This window comes from Chiloscyllium punctatum, chromosome 12 (genome assembly GCF_047496795.1).
Source record: "Chiloscyllium punctatum isolate Juve2018m chromosome 12, sChiPun1.3, whole genome shotgun sequence".
NCBI lineage: Eukaryota > Metazoa > Chordata > Chondrichthyes > Orectolobiformes > Hemiscylliidae > Chiloscyllium > Chiloscyllium punctatum.
In genome coordinates, this window is record NC_092750.1 from 40,753,576 (window position 1) to 40,779,205 (window position 25,630).

At 40.5% G+C, this 25,630-nt stretch overlaps 1 protein-coding gene across 2 annotated transcripts in view; it reads left to right on the plus strand.

Moving 5' to 3' along the window:
* Window positions 1-25,630, plus strand: part of LOC140483808 (receptor-type tyrosine-protein phosphatase gamma-like) — a 706,675-nt gene that overhangs the window by 676,991 nt on the left and 4,054 nt on the right. For both annotated transcript variants that reach the window (XM_072582431.1, XM_072582432.1), the window contains 3 exons: window positions 2,734-2,862; window positions 14,913-15,059; window positions 18,310-18,452. In XM_072582431.1, the coding sequence (XP_072438532.1) occupies window positions 2,734-2,862; window positions 14,913-15,059; window positions 18,310-18,452 (419 nt within the window). The remainder of the gene's footprint in view (window positions 1-2,733; window positions 2,863-14,912; window positions 15,060-18,309; window positions 18,453-25,630) is intronic.

Below are 25,630 nucleotides of genomic sequence, written 5' to 3' on the forward strand. Positions count from 1 at the left end.
TTTAGAATGTGGTAACTTTCACTCCAAGTGAAGAGTTTGTCAGTTTAAATGCAACTCCAAAGAGTTGAGTTAATAATCTAGATTGGTACTTCAGTACAGTGCTGAGTGTTACTGCACTGTTGTAGATGCTGCCTCTGGAATATGACATTAAGCTATCAGTAAGACAGATAGATTTAAAACAAAGTAACACTCTTGCATAAAGAGCAAAGGTGTTTTCCTAATTTCCTGGCTAACCTTTCCTTGAAAATTATTAGTTTATGGGATATATTGTCATGGCAAGTACTTGTTGTCCATCTTTAATTGTCCTTGAGAAGCTGGTGATGAGCTACCTTCTTGAACCATTGCAGTCTATGTGGTGAAAGTATTCCCACATGCTGGTAAGTAGGGAGTTCCAGGATTTTAACACAATGACAAAGAAAAAATGGCAATACATATGCATATAGAATTGGTGTGTGACTTTTAAGGAGCATGAAATTATGTACTTGTCCTCTTAGTTTGTTGGAATTGTGGGTTTTGCAGTTGCGGTTGAAGAAGCCTTTGTGCATTGCTGTATATCTGACGAAAGCTAAAGAGGAGGTAGCTGATATCCTAACAACCTTTCAATTCTCCTTGAGCATGGGAGTGCTGCTGGAGTACTGAAGGATTGCAAATATTACACCTGTTTCAAATAAGAAGAGTGGTTTAAACCTGGTAACTACCATAGATTAGTCAAATATCAATGATGGAAAAACAATTTGAGACAAGGAACAAAATTAATTCTCACTTGGGAAGCTTACATTAAGTAAGGTCAATGACAAGGATTTTTCAAGGCATATCATGATGATATAATAAGATTAAGTTCTGAGATAAAATAACAGATGGTTGATGAATGTAATGGAGTAAATGCATTTTTGGATTAACAGAAGTATTTTGGAAGGTGTTTAAAAGGACTTTATTGAAAATAAAAGCAGATGGTATTAATCAGACAATGGTAACTTGGGTGCACAATGATTAAAGGATAGAGGCAGTGTTTACGGTGATGGATGTTTTTCTGATTGGAGAAAAGTATTCTGTTTTAAGAGGGGTAGTTGAAAGAACAGAGTGATCTGGGGTATACATTCTCAAATCCTCGTTAGCATGGCAATTTTTAAAAAATGCATTATGGGATTTCGGCATTGCTTGCTGGGCCTGCATTTATTGTCCCTCCCTAGTTTCCTTTGAGGAGATAGCGGTGAGTTGCCTTCTTGAACTTCTTGGTAAACTTACTCCACAATGGTAGTAAATCAGGAGTCCCAGTGACACGAAAGGAATGGTAACAGATTCTTATGTCAGGATGGTCAGTCATTTGATCGGTTAGATAGTTATCTGGAAAGTTTGGAAACTGATGTGTGAGATGCCTTGGTTAGGCATCAAATAAAGCATGTGACATTTATGTCTATAAATAGGGGCATTGAATTAAAACAACAAGCCATGGTTATAGTTCACAAATCATCAATTAGGCTTTGGCTAGATTATTTTGTATGATAAAACAAAGAAACTACAGATACTGGAAATCTGAAACAAAAATAGAAATTGCTTGAGAAACTCAGCAGGTCTGGCAGCATTTCTCCTCAGAGTTTCTCAAGCAATTTCTGTTTTCATTTTGTATAATGCTGGGTGCCATCATTTAAGAAAGATTTCAAGGCCTCAGAGGGGTTACAGAGAAGAATTATCTGAAGAAGAGCATAACTATGGAGAAATTGGAAACTGAAATGTATTTCTCCTCAAAATAAAGATGGTTAGGAGAAAATGTATCAATAGAGATATGCAAGACTATGGAGGGTTTTAACAGAACAAGGATGAAACTGTTACCTTTAGCAAGTGTGTTGGGAACCAGAAGTGGTAGGTTTAAAATAATCAGCAAATCAATACAATGGGGAAATGAAAATACATTTTTTCATTACATCTGTAATGTCTGGAATGCACTGCATGAAACACTGGTGGCGGCAGAGTCCATAGGAATTTTGTAAAGGCATTGGACATGCACTTGAAGAGGACTAATTTTCAAGGTTACAGAGAAAAAGATGGGATTAACTGGACAGCTCCTTTTAAGAGCTGGCAAAGTACAACAGGCCAAATGGCTTGCTTCTGAAGTATAAGATTCTATTATTATTTGATTTATCCCTCAATCAATATGATTGAAATACTTTTTGGGAATTTACCTCAGTTTGTACGATTTGGCTGAGTGCCAATTGGTTGCTGCATTTTTATCATTGCACTAGTGACTGTAATTCAAAGTATTTAATTGGTCATGAAATGCTCAATGATGTCTTGAAAACATGAAAGGATTTACAAACTTGCTGGTTCTTTTCTTTGTATATATAATTTCCTTCCACAGACTCAGTTTTTACTCTGTACATTGATTATTAACTTTTAAAAAGGAATTTGATAGGCACTTGAAAAGGAGAAATCTGCAGAGCTCTGGGGCAAAAATAAGAGAGTGTGACTACTTAGCTCTTACAAAAAGCCAGCAAAGGCATTCTAGGTTGAATGACCTCTTCCATGTATACAGTATACAAATGTTGTCTGGGCATTGTGATTTTCTTAATGTTAGAGCAAAAATAATTGTTAGAAAATGTTAAACAGAACCGAGCGATGCTCTGATTTCTCAGAAGAGCTTGGAGGAATGTGCCATGTTTAATTTTCTCATTTTTCACTGTGCTACTAATCATCACATAGACAACACTAATTAAAGTGTTTTCTTAATTTTTACAGGGCTATTACAGAAGTAATGAATTTATTATTACCCAGCACCCCTTGCCTCACACCACAAAGGACTTTTGGCGAATGATTTGGGACCATAATGCACAGATTATTGTCATGTTACCAGATAACCACGGACTAGTGAGTATCCAAAATTTGTTATAATCTAATTATGTCAGCTATTTTATTTATGTTGAAATTTGTATTCTGAATGTTTTATTTTAAAATAATAATCAGGTATGGCTGATTCACTTTGAAAATGCTGTTTGTAATAGATTTTGATATAAGAAGTATCTAGTAACTTCAGGTATCTGAATTTTTCACTTAGTAAAAAAAATGAATATTCAAATCTTACATTTGTGCCTCTTTGCATGGCTGACATGTTATTCTAATTCTTTTCAGAATGCATAGTTTAGTTTTTATTGGTGATGCTCAACTCCCTTTTAAAATCAGAACATACTTTGTAGTGATAAACTCAAATCAGCTATTGGCGTCTTCACCATTCTTAGTAAAGGTGAAAGCAAAAGGAATAAACTATGTACCTATTTTGTGACTCACTAATCCGAGCCATAATCTGTCAACATTTAGAAAAATATCAGTATCATCAATCTTTAAATTCTGTAGCCAAATATATTCAGATTATTGAAGTATTATTCTTAAGAAAATACATTTTTGTTTCACTGTTAGATAGTATTCACAGCAATGACTACACATCCCATTTATTTTACAATGCAAATAAAGCCAGGTGCACCAAATAGCTAAGAGGATAAATGTGGTGAAGAGCAATTGCATTAAAAAAACAACTTTAAGGAAAAAAATTGAAGTGTAAATTTAATTGGCAACAAATAGTGTAGGAACTAAAATTCACAATTGCTTTTTATGAGATCACTAATTCTCCACTCTATTTCCCTCTTCTGTGGTACTCGCTGTTCTGATTAGCACTTGCCCACTTAAGAGCTAAGCAGAGTGAATTTCTGTCACTGTCTGATCTAATTGTCAGTGCTTCTCTACCTGACTGATTTGCCATGTCATTTATTATGTTTACCTTTAAGTGTCCAATGATGGAGCACAAAACTTTGAAAAATATTATTGCTGGATCATTTGTTTTTGCTCTGAAGAAAACTCAGCACTGGCAGATTACTAAGTATCACTGCATTCTGAACAAAACTATTTAATCCTGTTAAATGGGGTGATTCTTGCCTGAATCAACAGCAGAAATATTTCCTCAGTGTTACAGAGGCACTTCCTGCATTAGCTGTGAATGAGCATTAGGACCTTTGCTAATTAAGAGCCTAAGCCCTATTTTAAGATACTTTTCCATTGGACTGCAATTGATGAGACTCAAGGGAGTGAATGGCATGCCCATATTTCAATCAATTTCGAGCCCAATATCAATAAAAGGTTAGCATAACAAATAAAATAATCTAAGAAAGCATGTGCATTTATAGGAATGGAAACAGTGTATTTATGGAATGTTATATCTATCTTATAAATGTAATATTATATAAATATCTCTTACTGTAAACGTGAAGAGCAGACTTATTGCATCAAGAAGTACTTCAACTATAATGCTTGACTTGTACTATTTATAATCACAAATTGAACTTGACCTTTTCTTAACATGGACTGTATTCTTCTCTTTTATAAATCTGACTTGCCATTTCATGCTTTATACTTGCTGTGCTTGATTAAACAACTGTCAAATCTTCACTTATTTAGAGGCAAAGTTCATTCTTAATATTATTCATGAAGTTAATGGCCATACTATTCCTAAACCAGGCAATTACTCACTAGCTGAGTCTCAGGATAGCAGCCAAAAAGATGTCAGACTTAAAAGTAACAGTCAATGCTGCTGGCGTGTAAACTTCTTATTCTAACTTTCTGAAGTGTTCTCTTGAGTGTTGGGGACCAGATTTTGCAATGGCTTTCTGATGTACTTGGGCAAAAGAAAATGAACCAGAGAATTTTTATGCGGATTTTGTCATGCAATAATACTGAAGGTATTTTGAAGGATTAAAACCTGATGTTGACAAGTGGTATAAATGCCTGGTTTGAAAAAGTCTTGGGATTGAAGTTTCCTATTTTTAGGCAAAATGTTTTTTTTTCAAGTGAGATTCATCGTTCTGGTCTGCCAACACTGGCAAAGTGGCAGCAGACATAAGGCTCCTCCTCATGCCACATGCAGAAGAGGTCACAGATTTGGCCCAAGAAAAGCATGACTACTTGTGTGGGTTGGGGAAATTTCCATGGAACTTGGCCAACTTAATTTTATTGTCTGTGCGTCACTGCTCCCCCATTCTCTTCAGTCTATCTCATTCTTAACCTGCACAAGATTCTCCTCCTCTTACATAACAAATTCCTTCTCTGAAGCAGGCACTAACAGCACATATCAAACCCCTGCTAAGAAAAGACCAGTGTTAGAGACATTAATCTTCATCCCTACCTCTGAGGAGGAAACCACGTACTCCTCACAGGAGTTACTGGCAAGGCTTTCACCTGCACCCTCCACTAGTTCAAAGATTTTGTCTGTGGTGCTCTCTCTAGACTTAATTTGAGAGCACAATGTGATGAACAAATCACTGTCATGGCTCTGCAGCTGTAGAAACCAGAGGGAAGAAATACCCCAGATCTCTGACATTGTGTCTCTGATACAAAGATAGGTAGAGGGACAGGTAGCATTGAGGGGCCAGGGAAGCTGCAGAAGGATTTGGACAGGTTAGGAGAGTGGACTAAGAAATGGCAGATAGACTACAACATGGGGAAGTGTGAGGTCATGCACCTTAGTAGGAAGAATAGAGGTGTAGGCTATTTTCTAAATGGGGAGAAAATTCAGAAGTCTGAAGTGCAAAGAGTCTTGGGAGTTCTAGTCCAGGATTCTCTCAAGGTAAACTTGCAGGTTGAGTCAGTAGTTACGAAGGCAAATGCAACAAAGGCATTTATTTTAAGAGGACCTGAATATAAAAGCAGGGATGTACGTCCGAGGCTCTAAAGCTCTAGTCAGACCACATTTGGAGTATTCTGCGCAGTTTTGGGCCCCATATCTCAGGAAGAATGTACTGCCCCGGAGCGTCTTCAGAGGAGGCTCACAAGAATGGTCCCAGGAATGAAAAGCTTAACATGAGGAACATTTGAGGACTCTTGGTTTATACTCGATGGAATTTAGATGAATGGGGGGGGGATCCAATTGAAGCATACAGAATACTGAATGGCCTGGACACAGGGAAGATGTTGGAAAGACGTTTCCATTGGTAGGAGAGATTAGGAGCTGAGGGCATAGCCTTATAGTAAAGGGAAGACCTTTTAGAACAGAGATAAGGAGAAACTTCTTCAGCTAGAGAGTGATGGATCCATGGAATCCATTGTCACAGAAGGCTTTGGAGGCAGATCATTGAGTATACTTAAGACTGAGATAGATAGTTTCTTGTGTATCAAGGGAATCAAGGATTACAGGGAGAAAGTGGGAGAATGGGGTTGAGAAACTAATCAGAAATGATTGAATGGTGATTCAGACTCAATGGGCTGAATGGCCCAATTTCTGCTCCTCTGTCTTATGGTCTTATTCAGAGAGCAGTTTTGAAGATCAGGCAACTGCATAACCCCAGGCAGTGGTCAGTCCCATAGACCTGGCCATTAATGACCTTATCAAAAAAAATCTTGGTGTGGAGGGCAATGATGTGGCATATATTGGTTATTACATACTAAAAATAGAGCATGGTACAAAAGGTAATGACATACAGTCACTGTGTCAAATGTCAAGATCACCTAAGTTATAGAATAATAACCATTGAATCAAAACATAAGCAAGAAAAAAACCCAAGAGACAAAAAATAAGTAACTCATCTTTACAAACACAAAACGTGTTGAAGGAAAATGTTAGTCATAAAAAAAATTAGTGAAGTATCTTTTTTAAAACTCACAGAAACAACCATTCAAGTGCCCCCAGAATAATCTATTTTTATCCCACTTAAGTCACACATGACATCCCAAACCCGCACCCCACACCCTTCAATTAAAATGATCAATTCTACCCCTGAAGCTGGAAAAATCATAGATTTCCCAGAGTGCAGAAAGTGGCCATTCAGCCCATCAAGTCTGCACCAACCCACCAAAGAACATCCCACTCTGACCCCATAAACCCACATTTACCATGGCTGATCCACCTAGCCTGCAGTCTACAGGGCAATTTAACATGGCCAATCCACCTAACCCATACGTCTTTGAACTGTGGGAGGAAACCCACACAGACATAGGAGAATATGCATACTCCACACACAGTCAGTCAAGACTGGAATTGAACTCAGGTCCCTGATGCTGTGAAGCAGTAGTGTTAACAACTGAGCCACTGTATCACCCAAGATGTCTCACTGGGATTCACAGCAAAACACCATTTCTCTTTCTGGCTTATTGCCACTCTTATCCACTCACCACTATTCCTGAATTTCACAGTGCAACAACAAAAAACTGTCTACATTCTCTCTTTCTTTCTCTCTCTCTCTCTCTCTCTCTCTCTCTCTCTCTCTCTCTCTCTCTCTCTCTCTCTCTCTCTCTCTCTCTCTCTGATGAGATATCATCTGTTCTCTATGCTCTGAGGTGGCTAGAGTTCAGACAACATTATCATTCCCAGCCTCCTGCATCCAGCTTCCTGCACTGAGCTGGCATTCTCATTCCAAGCTCATTCAATCTGAGATGAAATCACCACCAAAAATTAAATATACTTAAACAGGACTATAAATTTGATGAGTCAAGACACATGCTTCATTTCCATGTCATTTGATTTTTCATTCTGGAATTCATTAAACAGCAGGCGAGAGATTAAATACTTAAAATGACAGATGATAGAGCATCCTTTAAAGAAAACAACAGAGAAAGAAATTTTTCTTGATTTTGCAAAATGGGACATAGCTATCTTGCAGTTTCCTTTCTTTGCCTGTTTTATTTGTTGAAGATTGGGACCGACTACTAACCAGGTGAACCAAATTTAATTTCAGTTCCATCAGATCAGAAAAAGATGGTTTGTATAAGTTTCCCAACTCGTGCAAATGAAAATTGAGAATTCAAAGTCTGGTTTCTGGAGTTTGAGATATGAACTTCTTCAAAGGTCAGAGCCAGAAGACGACATTTGGCTCACTTGCCTTGTTTGTCATAACATTGAGTAGATGTTATGTTGTGGCTGGACAGGATATTGGTTAGGCCACTTTTGGAATACTGCATACAATCCTAGTTGACCTTCTATTGGAAGAATGTTATTAAACTTGAGAGGGTGCAGAAAAGATTTACAAGGATGTTGCCGGGACCGGACAGTTTGAGCTATAGAGAGGCTGGATAGGCTAGGGCTTTTTTTTTACCTGGAGCATCAAAAGCTAAGGGTGACTTCATAGAAACTTATAAAATCATGAGGTGCATGGATAGCCAAGGTCTTTTCCATAGGGCAGTGGAGTCCAAAAGTGCTGCTTTAACCAGGATATGGTGTCCTTGTTTTTTTTTTAAGAGACGTCATAAATGACACAGATTCTAAAAAGTCAGAAGTGTAGGGCTTTAGGGCTAAGTTGATAATAGGGCTAAGCCTTCAGGCAGAAGGCTTTCAAGTTTAAAAATACACTTGTACAATGAAAGGGGCCACTTCTCCCAGCTCAGCTTTTCTCTGGTTTGGTTTGGTTTGGTTTTAGCAGGTTGTGTGAACAAAGGCAGCAGGACCCAGAGAAGCAGGTCCAGGCTGGTACTGTCTCCATCTGACTTCTATCCTGTAAGAACTTGTGTTTGATTTTACCTTTTGTGCCAAGAGGTGTTTATGGGAAATGTTGCAAGTATTTGGAACAGCATCATTAAGTTGGGATGATCTGTTGGGTTTTCGAAGAGGTTAAATTATTCGGTATTCTGTTTTCTGTTGCTTGTGTTTCATTCACTAATCTTGTAAATAAATTCTGTTTTGTTTAAAACTAAGTGGTTTGACCAGCTGATCCTCTCCTGGAATATCCACTTTATACCTGCTTAAAACAACTAGCAAAGTTAGGGTGTAAGCTACCTTCTTGAAATGTTTTGAGGGGTCTGGCCTGGTCCATAACAACTAGAAGGCATAGGTTTACGCTGAGAGAGGAAAGATTTAAAAAGTATCTGAGGGGTAACCTTTTCACAGAAAGGGTGGTGCGTGTTTGGAACGGGCTGCCAGAGGAAATGGTGGAGGTGGCTACAATTACAGCATTTAAAAGGCACCTGGATGGGTACATGAATAGCAAGGGTTTAGCGAGATATGGGTCAAATGACGGGAAATGGGACGAGGTCAGATCAACCTGATAGAGTATATGATCTGGCAATTGTTCTAAGAAAGGAGAGGTACAGGGCAGTTAACACACTGTTGACTGATTTACAGGCCATGAAATGAAGCAATATTTTTGTCATATTTAAATTCTACCATCCATGCTGACAAGTGTCTCACAATGTTGCAGCTTCTATGTTTCTGCACAAGGGTGATAATTGCAGATTTACTCCCACGAACATCCATACTGGCCCTAATATTGGCTTGTCAAACCAGGATCAGTTGGAAATAATCTCACCTTGGAGCTAAAAGTTTGTGGATCCAGTAATTCAAACTGCAGTACAGATTCTCATTCGGTCAAAGTTCCATCTGTTTGTTCCAACAATTCAGAATGAGACGATAAACCAAGACCTTGTTTTCTTTAGAAGATGGATCTTATTTGCCATTATCTGAAAGTGAAGCCTTTTTATGTTCATTCCTCAAAGAAGTGAAGTGTCGTGATGGGACCAGGTTGAATTCATTAACTATGAGGTTCTTGATTGGGGTTGTTAACCTGGGCCAATCAGGAAAGCCTTGGCTTACGAATATAACCAGGAGATTAGAATGTCCTCAGTTGAGGACTGACTTGGGGCTGGCTGACCACAGCCAGTGTACTGTGCACCAGTTAAAAAAGATGACTTGGTGATGGGACCTGACCTTAGTGTCATCATTTCAGTGTGTACGCTGTGCTTTTGTGTGTAAGTCCTGTGTGTAGGCTGAAAGCGCTGTGTGCAGACCCCGCTCTGAAATGCCTATGCAGGAAATGCAAGCAAACTGCATTCGTCTAGTGATGCAATTGTAAATAATATTGTAATTCCTTGTATTTTGTGGAAAGAATTATGATTTTACAAGAGAAAGGGGAAAAAACGCATATAACCAGGAATTTCATCAATTTGAAGGATGGACTCTATGCTGGCTGTGTATAGCCACTGTATTGTGCATTGATACAATAACAGATGACTTCATGATGGAAAAACAATGTAAGACCAGGAGATTAGAACCTTCTCAGTTGAGGATTGACTCCAAGCTGGCTGGCCACAGTCAGTGTTCTGTGCACAAATAAATAGTGATGGGACCCGGCCTCTGCACAGTTATTTCACAAAACAACTCATCTGATTATTTATGGGGCATATGTGTGGTGGTTGCTATGTTTTCCAATTTTAATAGCAATCACCTGACTTAAACATGATGCTCTTTAAAACATTGCAATATAAAAGGCACTAAAGTAACATTACTATGATATATTGTTGTGGGAAGATTCCACATAAAGGCCAAGCACGTCTTACAGTCAGAAGAGAAAGGACTCACGCTGGTGGTCACCAAGACATGCTTCCAAAGAATTCCCAGCTGGGAATTCTAAATGGTACCTGCAGAGAAGGCTGCTGGCCAGTCGATTGACTAAGGCAAGAGAAACCGATAAATATCTATCCACTGAATTACTGTGAATTAATTGTTCTAGCCTGCTACAGCCCCAGCTCTACTGTAGTGTTCCTCAAATCAATAACATGAATTTCAAGTTCAAGGCTAACAGGAATAGCACGAGCCTTGATAAGTACACGGTTGTAGTAAAATCTCATTTTGTCTTAAACAGAAATGAGTTGGGGCAGTTTTTCTATTTTGCTAATTACCTCTGTCTGTGAAGATGGCTGGAGATTTGATTGTCTGTTTGTCTATCAACATTAGATCTCAGAAACTGGAGGATGAATTCCAAAGATGATTGGGGTACAGATGAAGTATGGCCCAAGGAAGAACTAATTAGTTTTGGGGAACATTCAGATCCAATTCCTAGATCTTTTAAAAAATCTGTTAACATTAGGAGATGGAGCAAATTGACCTTTTGGTTTAGAACATTGTATGTTGTTTTATTTAGAATTATTGATTGTTTTGGAATGTTGTGGATTATTGTGGCTGCTGTGATTCAATTTATTACCGGTATCAAAATATCCTCAGTAACATAGAAACTCATCGCAATTTTTTCACATTTGTAGTTAGGGTATCAACCAGGTAGGGAAAAGCCTCAAGTGATCTGGATAATTGTAATAGCATTGAATTACCAGAATATGTCAGTTGTTCACAGTACTGTTTGTTTATTTTTGTTAGGACTATCATCAGAAAACAATAAGCATTTGCAGGAAAAGGTGTCTCATTTACTTCCATGGGATACTCTGATTCAATGACTTTGTAACTCATTCAGATTAATCAGGAGGAATAAGCAGTTTGACTGCTACATTTGATAAGAACTTCATAACCTGATACCTTCCCAGGACCTTTCTATTCCCTGTGACCTTTTTAATACTCAATCAAATCTTTGATTTATATTCTGTTTCATGTGGTCTTGATTCAATGCCTCAGTGTTTGTTGAATTATCTCCACAATCTCAGCATGATGAAAGCCCATATGCCTGCATGTAAAGAAATCAAATGTGCAGAAGAAAATGGAACTAATTGCAGTACCTTACAGCACGGTAGGGTGATCACATATCACAGAGAGCGATTTCAGATTTTGTTCACAGACCAAGCTGGAGGGACTGTATTTTACAATCATCTGGATTATTTACATGAACCAGCCAAATCAGGATGTTTGTCAAGATGCAATCAGTATTTCATCAATTAATGCATGATTCGTTTCACAATGTGGAAGGGGTTTCAGCTGAGGTATTCATTACCATAACATTTATATTTTTACATATATTTCTGAACTTGGCATTAACCAATTTTGCTCCATTGTCAGTCAGAAACTTTGATCTTGCAACAAATAAAATCCTGTGCCATCCTTCCTTGATCTTATCCATAACAGCCATACTGGAGTGACTGTATTCCTGTACAAAGACCAAATCTGAACATCATATCTACAAAATGCAGGCTGAAAATGTTTGTCTTTGAACCATTCCTTTATATTCATGCCAATGGAAGACATATAATAGGATGTGTTAGAATTTCTGATACAGATTTTAAAGTTCTGTCTAATCTCTTAGTCATAGAGTCATAGAGATGTACAGCATGGAAACAGATCCTTCAGTCCAACCCGTCCATGCTGACCAGATATCCGAATCCAATCTAGTCCCACCTGCCAGCACCCGGCCCATATCCCTCCAAACCCTTCCTATTCATAAACCCATCCAAATGCCTCTTAAATGTTGCAATTGTACCAGCCTCCACTACATCTTCTGGCAGCTCATTCCATAAACGTACCATCCTCTGCGTGAAAAAGTTGCCCCTTAGATCTCTTTTATATCTTTCCCCTCTCACCCTAAACCTATGCCCTCTAGTTCTGAACTCCCTGACCCAGGGAAAAGACTTTGTCTATTTATCCTATCCATACCCCTCATGATTTTGTAAACCTCTATAAGGTCACCCCTCAGCCTCTGATGCTCCAGGGAAAACAGCCCCAGCCTGTTCAGCCTCTCCCTGTAGCTCAGATCCTCCAACCCTGGCAACATCCTTGTAAATCTTTTCTGAACCCTTTCAAGTTTCACAACATCTTTCCGATTGGAAGGAGACCAGAATTGCACACAATATTCCAACAGTGGCCTAACCAATGTCCTGTACAGCTGCAACATGACTTCCCAACTCCTGTACTCAATACTCTGACCAATAAAGGAAAGCATACCAAATGCCTCCTTCACTATCCTATCTACCTGCAACTCCACTTTCAAGGAGCTATGAACCTGCACTCCAAGGTCTCTTTGTTCAGCAATGCTCCCTAGGACCTTACCATTAAATGTACCATTCCTGCTAAGATTTGCTTTCCCAAAATGCAGCACCTCGCATTTATCTGAATTAAACTCCATCTGCCACTTCTCAGCCCAATGGCCCATCTGGTCCAGATCCTCTTGTAATCTGAGGTAACCCTCTTTGCTGTCCACTACACCTCCAATTTTGGTGTCATCTACAAACTTACTAACTGTACCTCTTATGCTTGTATCCAAATCATTTATGTAAATGACAAAAAGTAGAGGGCCCAGCACTGACCTTTGTGGCACTCCACTGGTCACAGGCCTCCAGTCTGAAAAACAACCCTCCACCACCACCCTCTTCTTCTATCTTTGAGCCAGTTCTGTATCCAAATGGCTAGTTCTCCCTGTATCCCGTGAGATCTAACCTTGCTAATCAGTCTCCCATGGGGAACCTTGTCGAATGCCCAACTGAAGTCCATATAGATCACATCTACTGCTCTGCCCTCATCAATCATCTTTGTTACTTCTTCAAAAAACTCAATCAAGTTTGTGAGACATGATTTCCCATGCACAAAGCCATGTTGACTATCCTGAATCAGTCCTTGCCTTTCCAAATACATGGACATCCTGTCCCTCAGGATTCCTTCCAACAACTTGCCCACCACCGAGGTCAGGCTCACCGGTCTATAGTTGCCTGGCTTGTCTTTACCGCCCTTCTTAAAACAGTGGCAGCACGTTTGCCAACCTCCAGTCTTCTGGCACCTCACCTGTGACTATTGATACAAATATCTCAGCAAGAGGCCCAGCAATCACTTCTGTAGCTTCCCACAGAGTTCTCGGGTACACCTGATCAGGTCCTGGGGATTAATCCACCTTTAACTGTTTCAAGACATCCAGCACTTCCTCCTCTGTAATCTGGACATTTTGCATGATGTCACCATCTATTTCCCTACAGTCTATATCTTCCATATCCTTTTCCACAGTGAATGCTGATGCAAAATATTCATTTAGTATCTCCCCCATTTTCTGTGGCTCCACACAAAGGCCGCCTTGCTAATCTTTGAGGGGCCCTATTCTCTCCTTAGTTACCCTTTTGTCCTTAATATATTTGTAAAAACTCTATGGATTCTCCTTAATTCTATTTGCCAAAGCTATCTCATGTCCCCGTTTTGCCCTCCTAATTTCCCTCTTAAGTATACTCCTACTTTCTTTATACTCTTCTAAGGATTCACCGATCTATCCTGTCTATACCTGACATATGCTTCCTTCTTTTTCTTAACCAAACCCTCAATTTCTTTAGTCACCAGCATTCCCTATATCTACCAGCCTTCCCTTTCACCCTGACAGGAATATATTTTCTCGGGATTCTTGTTATCTCATTTCTGAAGGCTTCCCATTTTCCAGCCGTCCCTTTACCTGCGAACATCTGCCTCCAATCAGCTTTCAAAAGTTCTTGCCTAATACCGTCAAAATTGGCTTTTCTCCAATTTAGAACTTCTCTTCTATTAACTTTCTACATGTTTCATCAACTGCATCCTTATTCATTCTCACTTTGGCCATGGAGCAGCATCACAATTAAAGCTTGACCCTGTCATAAAGTCATATAGCATGGAAACTGACCCTTCTGTCAAACCTGTCCATGGCAGCCAAGTTTCCCATACTAAATCATAGGCCTGTGTTTGGCCTATATCCCTCAAAACCTTTCCTATTCTTGTAAGTGTCTGAATGTCTTTTAAATGTTGTATCTGTACCTGCATCTACCACTTCCTCTGGCACTTCACTCCACGTATGATCCACCCTCTGTATGAAAAAAATGGCCTTAAGATCGGTTGATCTGAACTTTCAACTTGTAATTGCTCCAGGGCAACTATTTGTAGAAACATTGACCAATTTTCCTTTGCTTGTAATAGGTCCTGTTGTAGGCTGCTGTAGCATAGTGGTAGTATCTCTACATCTGGGCCAGAGGGTCTAGGTTGTTAATAACTTGTACCTTCCAATGTAGCACGATAATTGTGATAACATGTTGATGTATGGATTAGACTATTCTATATGAAGGGCTTTTGCCCGAAACATCAATTTTCCTGCTCCTCGGATGCTGCATGACCTGCTGTGCTTTTCCAGCACCACACTCTCTAGTTCTATATGATTAGTCATGTTAACTAAAATGAATTCAGGATATAAATAATTGTAAAATGGCTAAACTCTATGGTCCATTACTAACAGGCAGAGGATGAATCTGTGTACTGGCCAAGCCGTGAAGAATCCATGAATTGTGAAGCCTTTACTGTAACTCTTATTAGCAAAGACATACTGTGCCTCTCTAATGAAGAGCAAGTTATCATCCATGATTTCATCCTGGAGGCAACCCAGGTAGGCAAAATGTTCTGAGTTCACATAATTTTGGCTGAAGTGATTTTAAAAAATACTTTTGTACGTTTTGAAATTGGAAAATCTCCATTCGTATTCTCTTCCCTCATTGTGGATATCCATCTTGCCTAGTAATTTAATTACAAAATAGCATTAAAAGGTAAGTCAAATACATCTCTCAGATTCTGATTAAGTGTCTGAAAGTCGGTCTGATTATAGAGCAGTGAAAGATGCCTTAGAATAGGATGCCTGTCTGGGTTAGAAATTATTCAAATAATTACAAATATACAAATTAGGAGCAGGGGTACACCTTTCAGTCCCTGAGCTGCTCCACCATTCAATAACATGGGCAACCCTAATTTTTAAATGGTGACCCTTAATTACAAATTCTTCCATAAGAGGAAACAGTCCCGCCATATCCACCCTATCAATATCCCTCATGATCTTATGTGTTTCAAACAATTTGCTTTTAAATTCCAGAGGATATAAGCAAAGCCTGTCCAGCCTTTCCTCATTAGACAACTTTCCCCATTTCATGTATTAGTCTGGTAAATCTTCTCTGAACTGATATTGATACCAACTGAACAATGTGTTAGACTGATCAATGCAGCACACCACTTATTACATCTTGCCAACCTGAAAAAGACCCATTTATGCCTATTCTCTACTTCTGTTAACCAACCAATCTTATATTTGTGCCAATATGCCATCGCCTCAACAACAAGCTTTTACTTTCAGCAATAACTTTTGATGTGGCACCTTATCAAATGCGTTCTGAAATCTAACAGCAATACATCCACCTGTTCCTGCTTATCCAAACAGGTTACCTCCCCAAAGAGCTGCAAAAACATATTACCTGATTACCAAAAACTGATTACCTTAAATTTACCCAAGTACCCTTCTATAAATTCTTCATTAACAGCTTCTAACATTTTCCTTATTACACATGTTAACCTAATGGGTCTATAGTTTCCTGCTTGTTGTCTACCTTTTTGAATAAAACATACATGTTAATTATGTTCTAGTCTAATGGGACTGTACCACATCAAGGGACGTTTAGAAAATGAAAACAAAATCATTAACTATCTGACTCGCCACTTATTTTAGGATGAAGTCCATTTGGACCCAGGCACTTGTCAGCCTCTAGCTCCAACAATTTACTTGGGTATCATTTCTCTGATGATTGTGCGTTTCCTGAGATCGTCTCTCCCTTCCATTTCTTGATTTATCTCTGCTTCTAGGATGTTACTTGTGTCCTCTGTCATAAAGATCATTGCAAAGTACACTTTCAATTCATTGTCAGATACTCACAAAATAATTGGCTTTGTTTCCTTTAACAAAAAGACTCAATTCCTGAGGGTGAAGACATTTATGAGAGGCAAAAATAACAGACCATCTATTTCCCTTCCTCCCTGATATCTCTTAATCACTTAATTCTTGAACTCTAATGTAAGTTGCATCCAAGTGCCTATAATACTCACCGATTTAGTGCGAGTTAGCAGTTAAAACAAAAGGTCTCTCTGACTCATCTAATGAGGATCACATTTTAGTTGATCTTTAATTATGGTGCTCTTTCACTGGAAACCTTTTTAAAACCTAGCTTAAGGTGGACACCTACAAATTTAGACTAAGGATTTCAGTTTTATGCCAACTACAAATTAAACTAGATTTATACAAAATAACAGTTTAGACTGTCTTACCTAACAACTGCACACACTCATCCCATGTCCTAGTTCAATAAATGCTTCTTAAGCACACCTTGAGTTAATTACTTGAAGTACACATTTGAATTTAAAAATCTAAATTTATATATGGTAAGCCAGCCAGAACTATTATTATTTGAATGCTAACAATATTTTCTTCAATTTATTTTTAATCCCTACTTTTAGTCAGTAGAAAACTTTGATAATAGTGCTTTTAAAAATGTCTGCATTTTCAAAAATAAAGGAAAAAATGATCATGTTGTCTTACCAATAAAGCAATTTAGCTTTCAGATACTATGTGCTGGATTTTACAGGGCACTATGGTCCCTGTGCCCTCACAATGTATCAAACAATCTGGGAGTGGAGCCAGCCTTTATGTCATTGGCTGCTACACTGCAATTTCATGCTGGGAATAACATTAACTGCTTTGAGAGAGATCGCGGCTCCTTTCTTAGTAGGAAGTCCACCTCAGATGATTAGCAGCTCTGGTCCAGCAGCATCACTTAGACACTGGCCACAGCTAGATCTGCAGACAGCTCATAATTTGAGGAACCTGGTTAGGTCAGGATTCTCAGACAGGTGGGAAGCCAGATTCAAATGGCCCAATTGGGAGAGTTACAAATGATCTCAGGAAGTGCCCCCAGTGGGCTCAGATATCCTCCGTAGTAGCTCGTGAAGCCTACGCTGCTGGATCTTCCTGAATGGCATAAGCCTACCCTTCAATAGGTAAAATGCCAATAACAACAGGATAAAACTATTAGCTGCCAATAACTGGCCACTTAAGACCCACAATGAGCCCAAAGTAGGCTGACCACTCAATATCTGTAAGAGTGGAGACAGCCTGAGAGCGAGCAGGAAATGGTTGTAAGGTGACTAATTGGATTTTAAACATCCTACTACCTTTAACTGGCTGGTAGGGTACTTCAAAATTCATCCATACGTGCTTTAATAGATAATCAGGTGACACTCACAGAAGTTACAGGAGACCAAAATCTCTTTATTATCTTGACCTTGTGTTTACAATACAGTGACTATGAGCAGTGTTGGAGGGAGGCCACAGTTTATACTTGCCATATTGAGCACCATCCGGTAAAACCAAATAGAAAACAAACAGGCAACAAACAGGCAGCACTGTGATGGGGACAGTGTAAGAGTGCATGTGTTTGTAAAGATATTACATTGATGAATACATTGTTTTGGAGTAGAAGAGATGTGCACTGTTTTAGCACAGCAGCCTTGCTCGACGATGGAGTGGGATGTGTCACATATCATGTGTTTGCAAACGAAACATAAAAAAGTGGCTATGAAATACTTGCCTCTCAGTACAGTTTGTAATCATGAAATCCCTTACTCTTCTGGAGGAAAACCTCAGTGACATGGAATTATGGAACAAACTCAAGTCAAAAATATGCTATGAATAATCTTTTGGGACTATAGGAAATAAATCATTTTGTCAAGCAAATTTTGACATATTTTCTGGCGATGAATGGAATAGAAAATATAGAAGAGTAGTTTGCAAAAACTCTAAAGGTATAATGTTTTTCTTTCAGGATGATTATGTGCTGGAGGTACGTCACTTTCAGTGTCCAAAATGGCCAAATCCAGATGCTCCTCTCAGCAGCACCTTTGAACTTATAAATGTACTAAAAGAAGAAGCCTCAACCAGAGATGGACCAACCATAGTTCATGATGAGTATGCACTTTTGACTTCCTGTTTCACTTTATTTTCCCAATGATTCTTGCACATGTGAATATATTATTCTCCAACTGGGAGGGGAAGTAAAACAGGCTACTGTAGTGCGACTCTAGCTAATGCTAATGTGTCATCTGTGTTGCCTTGATCTACTTGTAGTCCAAAAAGTTAAAAAGTTTATTAATTATTAACAATTAGTTTCATAGAATCATCACTTCATTTTAAAGAGAATATCAGATATTCATCTCGTTGTTGGCAACGTGGTTTGAATTGAAAATAGATGCAGCCACACTTGGAATATTGTTTACAGTTCTGGTCTCCATATTTCAGGAAGGATGTGAAAGCATTGGAAATGGTGCAGAGGAGATTTACCAAAATGTTGCCTGGTCTGGAGGGAAGTCTTATGAGGAAAGGCTGAGAGACTTGAACCTGTTCTCATTGGCATGAAGAAGGCGAAGAGGGGATTTGATAGAGATATACAAGATGATCAGAGGATTAGATAGGGTAGACAGTGAGAGTCTTTTTCCTAGGATGATGGCGTCAGCGTATACAAGGGGGCATAGCTACAAATTGAGGGGTGATAGATTTAAGACAGATGTCAGAGGCAGGTTCTTTACGCAGAGAGTGGTAACGGCATGGTATGCCCTACCTGCTAATGTAGTCAAACCAGCCACATTAGGAAGATTTAAACAATCTTTAGATAAGCACATGGATGATTTTGGGATAGCGTAGGGGAACGAGCTGAGAATAGTTCACAGGTCAGCGCAACATCGAGGGCCAAAGGGCCTGTTCTGCACTGTATTGTTCTATGTTCTATGCTATTTTGACCTGCAATAACAATATGAATGGAGTATGATCAAAGCTGAACTGTGCTCTTGTTTTAACTCCCTTTCAGGATAAAAGGAAATATATTTACCCAGTGACCTGTAATTCTGGCAGAGCATTTTACTGAATAATTGTAATTTAGTGTACAAATTATTACTAGTTGCCTACCAATAATATGCATGTTTTTGTTTCCAATCAACAAACAGATATTATCCTTAATAGAAAGTTAAATGGTTTCCAGTTGAGAAGAAAGCATTTATTGGTCAGAAATAAATTAAGAATAATTCCAAAGATTGCTGTTGACTGTAGAAATCATGATGGTTTTCAGTCTCTGAACTGTATGTTGAATCTATCTAGTACCTAATTCTTGTCCTGAAACTTCATGATGGAGCTCCTGATTTTTCATAGTAACTTGAGAATGAAAGCAGTTGGAACACCAGAGGAACAGCTGAATTTTCTGTTAACACCCATTTCACCATGAGAGTTAAATCAATAGCACTGGGACAATCTCCATAGAATCTCAAGGCATAAATGGTTATACCCAGATTTAGGTTGACTTTCTTTTCCTCTCCTGTGAGGAAGAAACCATGAAACAATTGTTTGACTTTGGCTCCATTGATGGTCTCCAAATAGCTGTGGACAAGATCTCACACTAGGACTTGAATACTTAAATTACAGACTCTTACATGTAACTCTAAAGAAGTACTGTGTTGTCTCATATGCTATTTTTGAACAGCCAGACACAGTCGTGCCCTGATATGCCTTGCTCAACATTTTTCTCTCATCAACTAACTGACTGACTAATTGATCTTCAAATCTCTTTTGCTGTCACATAAAGGCTCACATGTTTGCATTCAAACACTTCAAAAGTATTTAATTGAGTAAACTCTTTGGAGAGGTGTCAATGATGCAAAGCACTCCATGTGCACTTTTTCATAAGGAAACTTCCCTTCTCACACTCCCCCAGCATCTGATATTAATGACTTCCACTCTCTAAACTGTTTCAGTCAGCAAGCTAAGATCTTCTATGTCATGAATAGCATGGCAGTCATACTTGGTTTACTAAAGGATGGGAAACTGATGGACTAATTTACATTGAACATAGAATAGTACAGCACAGAACAGGCCCTTCAGCCCACGATGTTGTGCCGACCACTGATCCTCACGTATGCTCCCTCAAATTTCTGTGACCATATGCATGTCTCTTAAATGTCCCCAATAACCTTGCTTCCACAACTGCTGCTGGGAACGCATTCCATGCTCTCACAACTCTCTGTGTAAAGAACCCGCCTCTGACATCCCCTCTATACTTTTCTCAAACCAGCTTAAAACTATGACCCCTCGTGTTAGTAATTTCTGCCCTGGGAAATGGTCTCTGGCTATCGACTCTATCTATGCCTCTCATTATCTTGTATACCTCATTTAGGTCCCCTCTCCTCCTCCTTTTCTCCAATGAAAAAAGTCCAAGCTCAGTCAATCTCTCTTCATAAGGTAAGCCCTCCAGTCCAGGCAGCATCCTGGTAAACCTCCTCTGAACCGTCTCCAAAGCATCCACATCTTTCCTATAATAGGGCGACCAGAACTGGACGCAGTATTCCAAGTGCGGTCTGACCAAAGTTTTATCGAGCTGCAACAAGATCTCACGACTCTTAAACTCAATCCCCTGTTAATGAAAGCCAAGACACCATATGCTTTCTTAACAACCCTGTCCGCTTGGGTGGCCATTTTAAGGGATCTATGTACCTGCCCACCAAGATCCCACTGTTCCTCCACACTGCCAAGAATCCTATCCTTAATCCTGTACTCAGCTTTCAAATTCGACCTTCCAAAATGCATCACCTCGCATTTATCCAGGTTGAACTCCATCTGCCACCTCTCAGCCCATCTCTGCATCCTGCCAATGTCCCACTGCAGCCTATAACAGCACCCTACACTGTCAATGACACCTCCAACCTTTGTGTTGTCTGCAAACTTGCTGACCCATCCTTCAATCCCCTCATCCAAGTCATTAATAAAAATTACAAACATTAGAGGCCCTAGGACAGAGCCCTGTGGAACATCACTCACCACAGACTTCCAGGCAGAATATTTTCCTTCTACTACTACTCGCTGTCTTCTGTTGGCCAGCCAATTCTGTATCCAGACAGCTAAGTTCCCCTGTATCCCATTCCTCCTGACCTACTGAATGAGCCTTCTGAGTTTAGTTTTCTTCTCATTCTGCTCTTGAATCTACTGTTATTGGTGTTGACTGACAAGGCATGTACTGATGGATCTGTTTCTGGCCTGTTCTACTCGAGATACAGTGCTCCACACATGAATCTGACTAATTTTTGATATAAAACTTAATAAAAGTTCTGAGTATTTTGAAGTTACTATAAGCAATTATGCTCAAAGCTATAGGATATGTTACTTTGCCAACATTCTGGTTAGGATCTACAGAGTCAAATATTAGTTTTAAAGTATTTTGTGCAATGAAGTAAAATGTCAAGTGGAACAAGCATCTTGCTTTCCACCTTTTGAAATTCCTTAGTGAAATAACTGCACAGATGACAGTCTCCCATCACCAAGCCACCCTTAATTAAATGTGGAAAGTTCTTGACACTGATCCAGCTCCCTCAGAACCAAATCCCAGAAATGTCTGACACTCCTCTTTATAACTGTCAGCCAGGGCTCCCTAATTGGACCAGATTAACTGCTCCAGTTAGGGAACTCATATTCTATGAGGTCCACCTGACTGATCACGTTACAATCACTACACTTAGAAATATCTCAAATTATACATACCACCCTATACGGATGTGGAGAATGTCCTAGATGTGATTTACACCACCACAAACAGTCTAGAGATAAAATTCTCTGAGGCCCTATTCATTCTGGCTGGTGACTTCAACCAAACCACCCTCAAGAGGGTGCTGCCAAAGTACCGCCAACACATCTCCTGCCCCACCAGAGGACTGAACATCCTGGACCACTGTTACACAGCCTTCAAAGAATCTACTGCTCCATCCCCACCCTGGCAAATCAGATCACAGCAATGTGTTCCTCCTCCCAGCTTACAAGCAAAAGCTGAAACAGGAGAACCCTTTACAAAAGGAAGTACAATGCTGATCTGAGGCTGTGAAAGACCATCTCCAGCACTGCTTGGAATTGGTGGACTGGACTGTATTCAAGTACTGAGTGGAAAACGTAAACAAATTCTCTACCACTGTCACGGACTTCATTAGCAAATGTGTGGAGGACAGTATACCAAAGAAGTCAATCTGAGTGTTCTCTACCTGTTGGATCAACCTGGAAATCCACTTCCTACTGAAGGCAAGATGTGCAACATTCAAGCCAGATCAATACAAGAAATCTAGACATGACCTCCACAAAGCCGTCAGAAATGCCAAGAGGCAGTACCAGACCAGGTTAAAGGCCCACACCTACCAAGCAGACTCCCGCTGCCTATGGCAAAGCCTAAACAACTTTACAGGATATAAAATGAAGCAGAACAAGATAGCAGAGAAAGACACATCCCTCCCTGATACGCTCAATGATTCCTGATATGCTCAGTTTAAGCAGAATGCCAGCGGCGCGGTGACATCTGCCCCAACAGTCCTGGACACATCTGTTCACTCAGCCACCGCTGCAGATGTTAAATTGGTCTTCCTGAGAGTCAACCCAAGGAAAATGATGGGCCTGGATGGTATCCCCGGTCAAGCACTGGGATCTTGTGTGGACCAGCTGGCAGAGATAATCACCGACATCTTCATGTCCTACAAGCCATAGTCCCTACCTGCTTTACACCATCATCCTGTACCTAAGAAAGCATGTGCAATGTGCCTTAATGACAACTGCTCAGTGGCTCTGACCTCAATAATATTGAAGTGCTTCAAGGGGCTTGTCATAGCCCATATCAACTCCAGTCTCCCAGCCGGCCTTGACCCCCTACAATTTGTCTACTTGTGTAGCAGGTCCACAGTGGATGCTATATCCCTAGCCCTGTGTTCATCCCTGAACATCTGGACAACAAAGACACCTACATTAGACTCCTGCTCATTGACTACAGCTCTGCATCCAGCACCATTATTCCCTCCAGGTGGATCTCAAAGCTGCGTGACCTTGGTCTCAGCTCCACCCTCTGCAACTGGATCCTCAGGTATCTGACCCACAGACCGCAATCAGCAACAATAGGTAACTGCACCCCCTTCACATTAACCCTCAACACTGGAGCCTCACAACAGCCCTCAGCCCCTATTGTACTCCCTGACAACACCACCATTGTAGGGAGATATCTAACAATGGAACACTGACATTTTTTACAAACCCACCGACTCCCATAGCTACCTGGATTACACCTCTTCCCACCCTATCTCTTGCAAAAATGCCATCCCGTATTCCCAATTTCTCCGCCTCCGCCGTATCTGCTCCCAGGAGGACCAGTTCCACCATAGGACACACCAGATGGCCTCCTTCTTTAGAGACCGCAATTTCCCTTCCCACGTGGTTAAAGATGCCCTCCAACGCATCTCGTCCACATCCTGCACCTCCGCCCTCAGACCCCACCCCTCCAACCGTAACAAGGACAGAACGCCCCTGGTGCTCACCTTCCACCCTTCGCATCAACCAAATCATCCACCGACATTTCCGCCACCTCCAAAAAGACCCCACCACCAGGGATATATTTCCCTCCCCACCCCTTTCCGCCTTCCGCAAAGACCGTTCCCTCCGTGACTACCTGGTCAGGTCCACACCCCCCTACGACCCACCCTCCCATTCTGGCACTTTCCCCTGCCACCGCAGGAACTGTAAAACCTGTGCCCACACCTCCTCCCTTACCTCTATCCAAGACCCTAAAGGAGCCTTCCACATCCATCGAAGTTTCACCTGCACATCCACCAATATCATTTATTGTATCCGTTGCTCCCGATGTGGTCTCCTCTACATTGGGGAGACTGGGCGCCTCCTAACAGAGCGCTTTAGGGAACATCTCCGAGACACCCGCACCAATCAACCAAACCGCCCCGTGGCCCAACATTTCAACTCCCCCTCCTACTCTGCCGAGGACATGGAGGTCCTGGGCCTGCTTCACCGCCGCTCCCTCACCACCAGACGCCTGGAGGAAGAACGCCTCATCTTCCGCCTCGGAACACTTCAACCCCAGGGCATCAATGTGGACTTCAACTGCTTCCTCATTTCCCCTTCCCCCACCTCATCCTAGTTTCAAACTTTCAGCTCAGTTACTGTCTCCTTGACTTGTCCGACCTGCCTATCTTCTTTTCCACCTATCCACTCCACCCTCTCCTCCTTGACCTATCACCTTCATCTCCTCCCCCACTCACCCATTGTACTCTATGCTACTCTCTCCCCACCCCCACCCTCCTCTAGCTTATCTCTCCATGCTTCAGGCTCACTGCCTTTATTCCTGATGAAGGGCTTTTGCCCGAAACGTCAATTTCGCTGCTCGTTGGATGCTGCCTGAACTGCTGTGCTCTTCCAGCACCACTAATCCAGATATCTAACAATGACGAGTCAAAATACAGAGTGAAATAGAGGGTCTGGTGACATGGTGCATTGAGAACAACCTCTCTCTCAACATTAGCAAAACCAAAGAACTGATCATTGACCCATCTACATCAACGGAACTGAGGTCAGAAGGGTGGAGAGCATCATGTTCCTCAGATTGATGATAACTGACAACGAGTCCTGGTCTACCCATGTAGTTGCAGCAGTCAAGAAGGCACAATAATGCCTCCTCTTCCTCAAGAGGCTCAGGGAAATCAGGCATGTTCATAAGGACCCTCACCTTCTATAGATACACAACTGAAAGCATACTGTCCGGATGCATAACTGCCTGGTATGGCAACTGCTCTGCCCAGGATCATAGGAAATTACAGAGGATAGTGTGTACAGTCCAGGCCACCACAGGAGCAACCTTCCATCGATGGACTCCATTTACACGGCTCACTATCACAGAAAGGCTGCCAACATCATCAAAGACCCTACTCACCCCAGTAATGATCTGCCAAAAACCTCTTCCATCAGCAGAAGGTACAGAAGCCTGAACAGATGCACTCATAGGTCAAGGACAGCTTCTTCCCAACTAATAGACTCTCTAGTCTCAAATAATGCTGATCTTGCTAACGTTGATCTCTCTTGTACTCCCTGTGAAATGTTAACTTTATGCCTCCATCTAAATCTTTTGTTCTGTACATCCTTGCTTACTATGATCTGCCTCTACTGCTCATAAACAAAGCTTTTCACTACCTCAGTACAAGTAATAATAAATAAATAAGTACATCAATAAATCAATATGCTGCCTTCGTTTAATTCTATCTGAGACTGTTGTTGTAAAAGGAAGATTTATTAGCAGC